The sequence below is a fragment of the Gossypium raimondii genome, chromosome 1 (genome assembly GCF_025698545.1).
Source record: "Gossypium raimondii isolate GPD5lz chromosome 1, ASM2569854v1, whole genome shotgun sequence".
Classification (NCBI taxonomy): Eukaryota; Viridiplantae; Streptophyta; class Magnoliopsida; order Malvales; family Malvaceae; genus Gossypium; species Gossypium raimondii.
Window position 1 is genome coordinate 51,682,733 of NC_068565.1, and position 14,338 is coordinate 51,697,070.

Sequence of the window (14,338 nt, forward strand, 5' to 3'; positions counted from 1 at the left end):
GGTTTTACAGAGTAATGTAAGAAACTTTTTTTATTATCAAAATGGATCCAAAGACCACCACCTCAATATAACAAGCATCAGCAAGTATAAATCTATGAATATCGCTTGGATGCTCCATGTTAAAAGAAAATGTATAATGTTTATCAACAAAAAGTTTACAAAGGTCATCGGCCACCCTATTATTCAAACGAGCGGCCCACTTAATCATAGACTTGATGGAAGAATCCAACAGATCAAAAATATTCTTCAATCGAAATCCAAAAATCGAGATATCCCTTCAATATTATTGTTACGCGCCCAAATAATACCTTCTCTCAATACCTCCGCCCCAGCCCACTGAATATCCATTTTATAATCCAGCTAAACTACACGACCAAGAAACTTATATACATGCATATGGGGGTAATTTGGAAACAAACCCCAAGTTAGCTTATGTAGGTGACCAAGTACACGAGGTAGATAGAGACCTTAATTACTTATCTCATTCACTGTTGTGTGATTTGGTTGATGGGGTTGGATATACTTGAGTCAAGTATTTTTGATATTGTGAATCTGGTTTGGAATGTAATGAAGATGTTAGGGTATTATATGATCATGATGGATATGTGACAATGATGAAACACTTTCAAAATGATGTTAGGTTACATGGGATTTGTGAACAATTAGAGGGACAAATTTAATGAGAGCAACATATTAGATATTATAATTATAAAAATTATTAAACTCAATTGAAATATTTACCAATAACCTAGAATGGTGAGAAACCAACTCAAGTGAAATACATATCAGATTAATTTAAGCATTTAATGATAATAACAAGATATTAGGTAATCTTCACTCTAAAGTAAACATTACTTCTTTGAATTTGGAACATCTAAAAACTCTCCATTTGCTCCAAGAAATATTTGACAGTAAATTGCACCAGTTTCAAACGATATACTTGGATTTTCTACCGTGTTCATTTATAGATTTTGACAAATAAATTTATGAATTTTACAATATGAATTGACAGAGATGATGATGATGAGAAAATTTATTTCAAGAGCTTTGCTCTCTAAGATCAATCTAGAGAGTAACAATTTTAAAACCCATTTTAAATTATTTTAATAAAATATATTAAAAATGTTATATGGTTTATTAAAATAAAATATATTTGCATCTAAATAATAAATGCTATTAAAAAGAAAAATAATTAGTCTCATATGTATAAAGGATTAAAAGTCGATCTCATTAAGAGACAAGTCTAAAAACCAATATAAAAATAAATTACCCGAGTTCAAGCAATAAACAGTATTTTAAGCGAATCTAATTTAAAATAGAGCCTTGACCAATTGCTTAGTCAACTTCTTCAATCTTAGGGCCAGCACCGCTTCCACCAGACGGAGGAGCATCCTCATCCATACTACCACCCATATCACCACCAGCACCTTGGTACATTTTAGCAATGATAGGGTTACAAACACTCTCCAATTCCTTCATTTTATCTTCAAATTCATCAGCTTCAGCCAACTGGTTACTATCCAACCATTGAATAGCTTCTTCAATAGCATCTTCAATCTTTTTCTTATCATCCGGTGAGAGCTTTGAACCAATCTTTTCATCTTTCACTGTGTTTCTCATGTTGTAAGCGTAATTCTCCAATGCGTTCTTTGATTCAACTTTCTTCTTGTGTTCTTCGTCTTCAGATTTGTATTTCTCAGCTTCTTGAACCATCTTTTCGATCTCTTCTTTCGAAAGTCTTCCTTTATCGTTCGTGATGGTGATTTTGTTCTTTTGACCGGTTGTTTTGTCTTCGGCTGAAACGTTTAAGATGCCGTTGGCGTCAATATCGAAGCACACAGTAATTTGCGGTACACCTCGTGGAGCCGGTGGGATGCCGGAGAGTTCGAATTTGCCTAATAAGTTGTTATCTCTTGTTCTTGTTCGTTCACCTTCGTAAACTTGGATTAATACACCGGGTTGGTTATCGGAGTATGTTGAAAAGACCTGTTCTTTCTTGGTGGGGATGGTAGTGTTTCTTGGGATCAAAACAGTCATCACACCGCCGGCGGTTTCTAATCCGAGGGATAACGGGGTGACATCTAAAAGCAGGAGGTCTTGTACCTTTTCATTGCCTTCGCCGCTTAAGATTGCGGCTTGGACTGCGGCACCGTACGCGACAGCTTCGTCAGGGTTGATGCTTTTGCAAAGCTCTTTACCATTGAAGAAATCCTGCAATAGTTGTTGAACTTTGGGAATTCTAGTGGAACCACCAACGAGGACGACATCATGGACACTGCTCTTGTCCATCTTGGCATCCCTTAAGCATTTCTCAACTGGTTCCATACACTTTCGGAATAGATCCATGTTGAGTTCCTCAAATCTGGCTCGGGTTATGGTTGAGTAAAAGTCGATACCTTCGTATAACGAATCTATTTCAATGGTGGTTTGAGCGGTGGACGAAAGAGTTCTTTTCGCCCTCTCGCAAGAAGTCCTCAACCTTCTAAGGGCTCTAGGGTTACCACTAATGTCTTTCTTGTTCTTTCTCTTGAACTCTTGCACGAAATGGTTCACCATTCGGTTATCGAAATCTTCGCCTCCAAGGTGAGTGTCTCCGGCAGTGGCCTTCACTTCAAAGATACCTTCTTCAATGGTGAGAAGGGAGACATCAAAAGTACCGCCACCGAGATCAAAGATCAAGACATTCTTTTCACCGACACTGGTTGCCTTCTTGTCAAGACCGTAAGCAATGGCTGCAGCTGTTGGTTCATTGATGATTCGCATGACGTTGAGTCCAGCAATGACACCAGCATCTTTTGTCGCTTGACGCTGAGAATCATTGAAGTATGCAGGGACGGTAACCACGGCATTCTTAACTGTAAAACCAAGGTAAGCCTCAGCGATTTCACGCATCTTAATGAGGACCATAGAAGAGATTTCCTCAGCAGCAAATTGCTTCTCCTCGCCCTTGTAATTGACGACAATCATTGGTTTGTCACCAGGTCCTGCTATGACCTTGAATGGCCACAATTTGATATCACTTTGAACTGAAGAATCAGTGAATCTACGACCAATCAACCTCTTAGCATCTGTAGATGATGAAGCGCATTAGTTTACATTAAATAAAAACAATGAACAATACAACAAGAAAAACAAGAGACTAAGCACAATATTTTAATCCATAAACTATATGATGATATGAATAAGCATCAAAAACACAAAACATTTTGATCATGTTATTTAAACTGAGTGTGAGTGAAAACATTGATTACTGATATTTGAAGTTCACGTTCTTGTATTTATATTAACGCGAATACTTTTAATAAAATGAAGAGTCAAAACATACATAATATAACTAGTGAAACTAGTTACGGTATAACGTTGATTATACTAGTTCATATTATAGTTATCATAATTAAAAACTATAATCTAATGCAATTTCATACATGTCATGCAAAAATAATGATACCATAAAACTAGATTATGAATTAGAACCAATAAGCATTGACCATTAACACTTATCAGCTCTGTTTTAAGACTTTTAAGAGCAGAAGGTCAAATAAAACTAAGACTAAAGCAAAAACCTACGCAATAACAACTCTAATAAACAAGCCAAAGTTTAATTCAACAAATAGCTAACAATTCACCTAAATATTCAAGAAACAGTACGATTCAGCTTTGAACTAGGATCTAAAAACAAGCTAAGGTTGTTCTCCCTACGTAAATCTTGGAAAACTTAGCTCGTAAACTTCAGATCTGTATTTTTTTGTAATTCATCAAATAGCTACAGCTCACATAAGGATACAAAAAACAGTACGATTCAGCTTCGAACTATAATCTAAAACAAGCTAAAGCTGTTCTTCCTACGCTAGTCATAGCAAACATAGCTCGTAAACTTCAGTTTTTTTTTTTTTTTTGCAACTCATCAAATAGCTAACAGTTCACATAAAGATTCAAAAAGCGGTACCATTCAAGCTTCGAACTAGAATCTAAAAACAAGTTAAATCTGTTCTTCCTACGTAAATCTTAGCAGTCTTAGCTCGTAAGCTTCATCTGTATTTTTAAGCAAAACAACTAACCTTAGCATAGATCGAAACTATGCAAATTCAGATCCAATCAAATACCAGATTCAAACTTCAAAATAAAGCAAAGTTACAAAACAGAGTCGAAGCTTACCGAACACGGTGTTAATCGGGTTCATTGCAACCTGGTTCTTTGCTGCATCTCCGATCAAACGCTCGGTATCAGTAAAACCAACATAAGACGGCGTCGTTCTGTTACCTTGATCGTTAGCGATGATTTCAACACGGTCATGTTGCCAAACACCGACGCAAGAATAAGTTGTACCGAGATCGATACCGATAGCTGGACCTTCTCCTTTACCGGCCATTACTAACTATTTGTTGTGTAGACGAAAAGAATGTAAAGAACAAAGAAGAAAAATAACGAAAACTGAGAAACAGCTACGAACGGCTAGGGTTTCAAGTTGAAGCATACGAAGCAAAGAGTTCGTTTATATAGAGTTTTTTAAAAAAGAAAATTGATTTCTAGAATGTTCTAATCCCTGGAGATTTGGAACCGTCGGATGTCGGAAATTGTTTTAACGGTTACAGATCCATTTTAGCCTTTCATGTCTGAATCGGAAATTTTCATTTAGGTGTCCATGGTTCGAGCTGAATCGATATTCAATTTTTTTTAAAAGTTAAACTCGAGCTCGAGTTTAACTCAGTCCAATTCACTAAAAGAATTAATATCATTGTTTAAAAATAATCATAAAATTTTATATTAATATTTATAAAATAAATTATTATTCAATCTCAACTCGAGATCTACTCAAAAAATCACCTCAACCATGAATAGATATAATAGTTATATAAAATGTGTTTAAGTTGAGTAAATATAATGGAGGCCATTGTATCAAGGGTCGAATTATACGTTAAGTAAAGAATAAAATAATTTTTTTATTAAAATTTTTATCAAATTTTATTATTAAAAATTGATCTTACACATCAACGTATGATTTCAATACGCTATGTGTGATTATATAATTATTACGTGAAAACTTTGAAGTAAGTTCGAGATGGTTGAACTCGATTACATTTTTTTTTGAAACTAACCAATAAATGGTCGCCACGTCATGGAGGGACAGATATCTGATGGGATATGGACCATACGTTTGAGATCTAACGTTTCTGATTGGGAGAAGAAAATGGCGAATGCGAAGAATCTTGTTACGGCTGTTTCTCATTGGACGGTCAACATCTAGGAAGATTCATTCTATGTGAGGAAAAATAAAAGGTTAAAACTCGAAGACCCTTTTGGTCTTTTCCGTTGTCTGCTTTTACCTTTTGTCTGTGTTGGGCTCAAGTAACGCGCAAGTTGGATAATGAAAAGACGTAAAAGGACACTTATGCAAGTGCCTGGATGCACAAATGAAATTGATTATATATGGTCAAATTATACAATAGTCCCTGTACTATGCCTAACTTATAATATTAGTCATTATACTTTAATTTAATCAAATTTACAACATAATTTAACTTTTTATTATTGCCTTCTTTTACTTTTTTCTATGTCGTGCTCGACGAACACGCAAGTTGTTGGTGTGAAAAGACGTAAAAGAACACTTGTGCACGTGCCTTGCACAAAGAAAAATGATAGAATAAGCTAATAATTATATTTACATGGTCATTATGGAAATAAATAATTACATATCAAGTAATCTAATCAATTTATAATTTTATACTAATTAATTAGTTTTAGTTAATTACTTAATTTTTTTTGGTAATAAAATAAATAAAATATCATATTAAATTGTGGTATGTAAATCAATTAAGTGTGAGTAAGTGTGAGTTTGGATGGACGCAGTGATGCAGTGCAGTGCGGTTAGTTTACTTTTTATCTCATGCTACAGTATCTAGTCTCATCGCCGCCGTTATTTTTACACTAACCGCAGGTAAACACACCGCCCATCCAAACTCACACTAAATCTTGCATAAAAGGAACTCCACATCCCGCAGCAAAGGTTCGAAGGACGTCTCCATACGAATGGGCTGGTTTCGTCAAGAAGCCAGTTATTGTATTCGCTTCATGATAAACATGTTTGAAGTTAACAGTCCACTCTCAACAGCAAAACTTGACAGTCTGTCTAAATATGTCCACTTCAGTCCCTCCACTTACAATTCCCTCATTGTTAGTTTCCACTATTATCTTCTTATGATCCAAAGACCAAGCTAAAAACAATCCATTCAAAATGGCCCAAACCTTTGCAATACCTACGATATTAGTCTCTAAACTTTTTAATAGTACACCAGCAATGTACCAGATACTAACCCTATATATATTTTATACTTGATAAATGGGTATACCCTTTTTTGGTTTTTTTAATCAAATATAATATCTCATTCCATTCAAAAAAGGGAGGTTCAAAATCAAACCATTACTACATCCCAACCCAACCGAGAAGAGAAACAAAAAAATCACTATAGACCACCAAATGAGTATTGATTAACCTTTCTAATAGTGGATTTGGGAGAGGGATCATCACCATGCAATGAGGAGCCCATTCATGTATAGAGGTGCTAGTGAGTTGTATAAATGCGTATGATCTCATCTACCTCACGGGTCCCTCAATTCTATTGACTAAAGGACTCGAAAAGCCAATGACGAAGATAACAACAAGCACAATCACAAGAGAGTTGAAATCTCGATAAGACTCAACAGATCAAAGTCACCTAATATTTAGAGAATCGAACCCCAGGAGACTCGAAGGATACAACCATCCTAGGCAAAGGATAAATTTATTAATTCGGTCAGACCTCATCCTATGGACAAAGCCTAAGATAAAAAAAGGATCGATGATCAGCTGTTCCACGACCAAACATCCAATCACCGTAACAACACTTAAACTAGAGACTTAGATGGTTTTGTGCGTGGTGGATGTGCACAAAGGGTGGTTGAGTGCATGGAACCTGTTTGAGCAAAGGCTCGAGCAACTATAGGTGGGTTGTGTTTGACACATTCCATGGGCTTCCATCATGTCATGCTTGAGAGTGGTGCTGTCTCGATTGTTAATAAACTTCATTTTAACAGTATTGATTGTCTATTCCGAGTCAATTGTTATTAGAAGTCCAAAGTTTGGACGTTTGATTTGATTCATTTATTTTTTCTTACGTAACTCGTTCGTTCAATAAAATCGTAGATTGTCTCAGTCATGTGGGCATAGAATATGACCATACTCTCACATCTAGACTAAATCATATGTCCTCTATTCATGGTATTGTGGTTAATGATGATTCTAATTATGACTGAATGCCCCATTAAGAATATCAGAGATAGGTCTGTCCCTCCATGTTGCAGGTTGAAAGAATGAAATTCACATATCTGCCTAAGTTAAATTATGCATCAAGTTGTCATCTTGGATGCAAATTGTAATGGCATTTGAATCAAACTCATTCCCCAACAAGGCCCATTTTGGTTCAATTAATAAAGTATGTTTGAAGTAGCAAATGGGCTGAATGGTGGGTTGGTTGCCCCACAATAAGCTTAAGTCATATGTTAAAGATTTGGGGTTAAGATTTAGAGAATATGCCAGCTCTCTATACTTAGCAGAAACAGATTAAATTCTTAGTTGAATATGATGTTCATATTAATGTATAATTGCTTTAATGGTAAAATTCTCAAATAAATGCATTTAGAATAATGAATTACTATATGATAAAATTATGCAAATTATGACTTCAAATCACGTTAATTACATCTTCAAATTATCGATGTTATAATAATTAAATTCTTCCATTACTAAACCGATAATTTAATTGTTAAATGACACATAAGATTTTATGTGATATAATGTGAAATGAAAATTTTAATATAAAATAAATATAATAAAAATTAGTTTTGAGGTTTTCAAACTTTTAAAAAGTTTTATCGTTCTTTCTTTTTTTTTCAATTTTACTTTATAACAATGTTCTTTTTTTCTTAAAAAATCGTTTTAAATTTAGCTACATAAGAATTGGCGTGTCATTTAATGGTTAAATTAATAATTTTAATAACAAAAGGACCGATTGATTTAATATCGATAATTTAGGGATGTGATTAAAATATTTTAAAGTTTTGAGGCTAATTTAGAATGAGAGTTGTAATTTGATAATGTTTAGATAATACAGAATATCGAAAATAATTAAAACTTATCATGTAAAAAAAAACATAAATAATAATATGTTAAAATTTATGTAAAACAAATTATTAAAGTGTAAATAGAGACAAATTCGGTGGGAGAAAGTAGGACAAACTATACTTTTACGACTACTAAAAATTAGTTGATTCAGTCTTAACTTGATTGATATGGATATTGTTACCAATGTAGGAGTATATGAGTTTGAGTGCGCTAAAATGCATTATTCTCCTATTTATGAGTTGGAAGGGACTATGGATAGTTCTAGAAAAATACTAATAAAATTAAAATTTAAGTTAAAAATTTTAAGTTATTTTTAAACATTTTTCTAAAGGAATTATTTAAGTTTTTAACATAAAATTTTAATTTTGACCTTTATAAAATTTTATACTTTTATCTTGATTTTCAACACAAAATTCCTGATTTCTTCTAAGCGTAAAGGATTATCTAAACATAATATTTATATTAATATATGTTTGGTATGATTACATTTTTGAATTAAAATTACATCATTACGATAATCACTCAAATATATAAAATGAATTGAAACATTACATAGAAAAAAAAAGTTATTTGGAATTTAAGTCATTCAAACCTTAAACTTGAACTTGAACCCTGAACTTTAAACCCGAACCCTTAAACCTAAAATCTTGAATCTGTTCAGGGTTCAAGATTTTGAGTTTAAGGTTTGGGGTATTTTATTTTAAATTATGTGTTAATGACATGAAAAATTGCCGAAATGTTAAATATAATTCAGAATAAACCATGAATGATGTACTGAGAAATGTCCATAAAATAATTTCTTTATTCTGAACACATTAATTTGCTCTTTTCTTTAATTTCTTATCCAAAGAAAAAAAAAGCAATTTTCCTAAATAGCCCTCTCTTTTTAATACCCAAACTTGACCAGAGTAAGTGCATCCAAAATTGAAATCGAGTTTTCTCCTCTTTTTCTCGATAACTTTTTTTTATACAACCTCCAATTCCTAAAGTAAGGATATAACGCGTTTGAATCTGTATATTCTAAATGTTGCAACAACAATGATATTAACTAAGTTAAAACACAATTAACCTATTGCAAGCTAACTTGTTTGTTAAAAAAGAAAACGGAATCGTTTCACCATGAAAATTGATGTGCTCTTGTATGTTTATAAGATTCTTTTGACTACCACCATTCGATTGTGTTCTTTTTCATATTTTATCTATGATACCAAATTGTAATCGTATTTTTTATATCGTATCTAAAATTATCGGATATAACAAGTTTGGAAGTCGATTTTACTTTCTTATTTTATAATTCATTGAAGAATACATTGGAAATATATTAGGTACATCACCTGTTTGTGTATCAAATTTGAGGCTTACATTCCAAGTGATATATGAATGGCTACAATCCATAAGGCAATTATGTGTGCTTTCATTTTCATGACTAAAATCCCAATCCAAATTTAATTTTGTCCTCATCTAATTCTAGTATTTCCATCAACTCTTATTTATAGTCTAATTATGCACTGCCTCTGATGTTTGGCTAATCATTAATGTTGTTGATTTATAGTAAAATTGTTGGAGAAAAATTATATATGGTTTTTATTTACGTATTATATATAATTTTTTACGCAATTAAAAGTTAAATTCTTTTGCCGATTGAGTTTTAGTTCGATTAATGTGAGTATCGTTGCCAATGTATGAAGACGTGTGTTTAAGTGTGTTGAAACGCATTATCCTCCTAATTACGGGTTAGAGAGGGGTTATGGGTAGTTTTAGACATTTGTCAAAGAGAGCAGATATGATCAAAACCTATATTGAGATTGTTTAAAAATACACGAACTTTAATTTTGTGCGATTTTATACATGAAATTTTGATTTAATTAAATTTCACAAATCACTATCAACATTATCGAATTAGCATCATTTTACGTTGATATATTGCATATACAAACAATTATATTAATATGAAAATAAATATATGCATCAATTTCTTAAATGTGTATAACTAAATCAAAAACAAAATTTCATGTATACATATAAATCACGATTCAAGTTTCATGTGTACAATTTTACCAAATCAAAGTTCATGTATCAAATTGTACATTGGATCAAAGTTCATGTATAAATTTGATATTTCATTTTGAATGATATCAAGAATATAGAGTTTCAACTGATTTAAACTTAGTTGGCACCGTTGCCCTTGCAACAACTTAGAGGATATGGGTTCGAACACGTTTAAATCTATTTTTCTTTTAATTTAAGAGTTGAGAGAGATTATAGATAGAGATAGACTTTGTATAAAAAAATCGAGTTATGAGTTTTTAAAAAATAATTCCACATCTTCTATCTAGTAGAATTTATTTAAAAAAAATATATATGAAATTAAATCCTCTAAGTGTTTGAACAAAAATCATTAAATTTAACAAAAGAAGTTATAAGTGAAATGCCAAGTGTGCTTTTGCATTAAAGAGACTTGATGGAGAGTGACTAAGCTTGGAGAATGGACTTTGTCAATGTAAAATTGATAGCTTAAGCCACGAATTAAATTGCCATTGCAAGTGGAATCATATTAAGCTGTTTGTATCAATGGCAACCATAAATCCCACCCTCTGCTTTCCCAGTTTCCTTTACCGTAAGGAAGAGGGAGATCTTAGACTCCACTTATTAAAATATCAATGGGAATGGCGTATATTAATACTAGAATTATTATATATATATCAAAATCGAAAATCCGAAACTAAACTCGAATTCAAAATTAATTTAAACAAAAGAACAATTTAATTCGAAACGATCAAGGTAAGAAATCCAAAATGGCCTAATTAAGAAAATGTCAATTGGTAATCACAAATGACTTGAATTCAAAACAAACTAAACCGAAAATGATTAATTTTTTTGTTGAGCGGGAAATTTTTGAAGTGATGTCTGCCAGGAAGTCGACCTGATCCCTTAACAACTGAAAGTATTGTCCTTCCAACAAGGTTGTCTCCCATGCTCTGCTGAGAGATAGTGTGCCGTGAGCGGCTGCTTAGAGGATTTGGTTCACAGAGCCGAGTGCCTCGACCATACATGGGTGTATTGCCACACACCAAGGGGACGTGAGCGTCTCGTCCTAGGTGAGATTCAAACCCCTAACCTATAACATATAGGTTGCTTGTTGGTGAAGATGGTACCACTTGGATACTTAGAAAACTTCTCCTGAAAGAATCGACCAATTGTCAACAATTTTAAAACTTGAATTGACTTTACGAGATTGACTTAGTAATCACCCAACTATAATAAATTTCTTTTTTTATCACCTAATTATAAAAAGTTATAGACTCATCACTCAACTATGAAAAGTTATGAACCTAATAAATTTACTCTTTTTTTTCATGGTTGTTGATTTATGATACAGTAATTTTTGAACTGCAGAACAAAAATTGGGTGATGGGAAATTGGTTAGTTTCTAGGGAGGATACAAAATTTTCCAGGAAAATTTTGATGTCACATTCCATCATGTATCCTATAACAAGGACGTAGAAGATGTGGCCTGAATGTGACCGCTCATCTTTCAGATATGAACCAGCTGCGATAAGGGTTAGGAGGAGGGTTTCGTAAAAGAATCAAAATCATAAAATAACGATAAAATATTTCGACCTATTCGGGGTCGTTGGATTACAACTTGTTGATTCTGGTTCGGGTCTCTTTCAAAATTCCCTCAATTGCACCCATTTCAACATGTGGAATGGAAGGAAAAGAAGGTACTTATTCCAAATGCAAAATGGTGATTGGAAAAATCGTATTCTTTTCATCTTGAAAGATTTTATGGAAGTATATCATTTATATAACCTAAGAATTAGGAGATAAATAACATCAAACAATTTGAATTTTGTTTTGATTAGTGAATTTTAATCCAAAATGATATTGAAATTTATAAAAATAAGAGTAAACTATACCTAAAGTAACTAAATTATTAGTAAGTTTACGTTTTGATCACTCAACTTTAAAATGTTACAAAAATAGTTATTAAAGTATTTGAAAGTTTTTATTCATTTAAATCACTGGACTGTTAATGTTTTTTTTTATAGAAAAAATTAGGTTAGCGAGCTCCAAACAACGATTTGATGATTGATACAATAGATCAATACCCATCAACGAGCAAAAAAACATACCTTAAATCCAAGTCAATTTGACGGTCGAAAATCGAAAAAGAAAATAGTTTGGATCATTATTTGCAGATTCGTTACGTTTAAAATTTTTTTATGAAAAAAATTTTAAATTATAGATGAGAAGAGAAAAGAGAGTTTTCGATTGACGCAAAATGTGCAAATAAAGGGGTAATTTACCAATAAAAGCCATTTTTTTCAAAAATTACCGAAATGAGCCCATTATTTAATTATTTACCGAAATGGTCCATTTTCCGCGAAATCACGTCCACGTCAGCGCGATGGCAAGGTATGCGCCAAGAAATCGTGTCCACGTCAACGCGAGTTGCTGACGTGGAAGCAAATCGCTCCCTCTAGGATGCGATTTGCTGACGTGGGATGAACAACAGTTTATGTTTTTTAGCTTGAAAAACTTTGAAAGGCCATAACTTTTCGCTCGGTTGTCCGATTAACGATTTTTTTATTTCGAATAACTTTTCTGATTTGACACGTGTATGGAATAGGTCCGATAAATCATTAGAACGTAAGTAATATAATTAAGATAATAACAGTATTTTTATAATATATCAATTAATTAGTTTAACTTAGTTGGTCAAAATGCTTGCACTTTTCCCTTAGTACCTTGGTTCAAATCTTGTTGGTAATAATTTTGAATCTTTTTTGTACTTGTTACATTTATTTTTTAATCAATTAACTGGGCCCATTTCGGTAAATTTTAAAAAAATAGGGTTTTTTTTGGTATTTTACCCAGTTAATTGATTAAAAAAATAAATGCAACAAGTACAAAAAAGATTCAAATAAATGCAACAATTCTGTAAAAAAAATCCGGTGTTTACTTCAAATAAATAAGGAAAATAAAGATTTGAATGTTTCAAAATTCAATTTTAAATCGAAAAATCAAAATTTAGAGGTAAAAAAGAATCTTTTTCGACGAAAACTGCGGCAAACCGCCTTCGGCTATTTGTCAGCGAGTAGATCTCGAAAAGTTATTCGAAATCAAAAAAAAAATCGTCTCAATCAGACAACCGAGCGAAAAGTTATGGCCTTTCAAAATTTTCCAAGCTAAAAAACATAAACTGTTCATCCCACGTCAGCAAATCGCGTCCTAGAGGGAGCGATTTGCTTCATCATCAGCAACTCGTGCTGACGTGGACGCGATTGCCTGGCGCGTACCCTGACATCGCGCTGACGTGGACGCGATTTCGTAGAAAATGGACCATTCCGGTAAATAATGGGCCAATTTCGATAATTTAAAAAAAAAGAACTTTTATTGGTAAATTGCCCCAAATAAAGAAGACCAAACAACAACAATTTTAACAATCTAATAACTTAAATGAAAACTTTTGAAAAATTTAACGATAATGTTATAACTTTTTAAAGTTAAGTAATCAAAACATAAACTTACTAATAATTTAAAAAACTGACAAATAGAAGTAAAATCTTGACAAATGAATTCAGAAAACAAGCATGCATGTAAAATCAAAAATTATCACATGTCTCATTTATTTAATTTTTAATTTTAAAATATTAATTAAACACACATGAAGATTTTTAACTTGTTGAATTGAAAAAATCAACAACCAAAGAATCATATAATTATTTATTAACCAAATTAAAAATGATTTGGCCAAGAAAAGAACAAATTAAAAATGAGTCAACACATGTATGTCATCAATTATTCATTTATACTCTGCTTTATAGAGTTAAAAACTCCACGTAATAATCTAAAATAAAAAAAAGGTCGTTTTATAAAATCTAATATAGAAAATATTGTTGAAAAATGTTCCAAAAATGTGGGATTTTGGAATGTAGGACAAAAACAAGTAGATCAGTGACAATTCCGGATTTCTATATTCGGTAGTAAAAATTAAAAGGAATAAAGAATATATATCCGATGAATATCATGAAGACCTTTGTATTAAGAGTTATATTGCATTTTATTTTTTATTGAAAAATTAACAATTTAATCCCTATCTATTAGATTAAAGAGCAAACTAGTATTGTTAAAATTGATCTATGTAAGCCAGAATGAAATACATGTGATATATCA

General features: G+C 32.2%; 1 protein-coding gene across 1 annotated transcript; it reads right to left on the bottom strand.

The window, feature by feature from the left end:
• Positions 1 to 1,176: 1,176 nt before the first annotated feature.
• LOC105786505 (heat shock cognate 70 kDa protein 2) lies at positions 1,177 to 4,479 on the bottom strand. The gene is made up of 2 exons (XM_012612981.2): positions 4,156 to 4,479; positions 1,177 to 3,068 (listed from the first exon to the last, which is right to left on the bottom strand). The coding sequence occupies exons 1-2, from the start codon at positions 4,367 to 4,369 to the stop codon at positions 1,336 to 1,338; spliced, it is 1,947 nt and encodes a 648-aa protein (XP_012468435.1). The 5' UTR covers positions 4,370 to 4,479; the 3' UTR covers positions 1,177 to 1,335.
• Between the last annotated feature and the right edge of the window lie 9,859 nt (positions 4,480 to 14,338).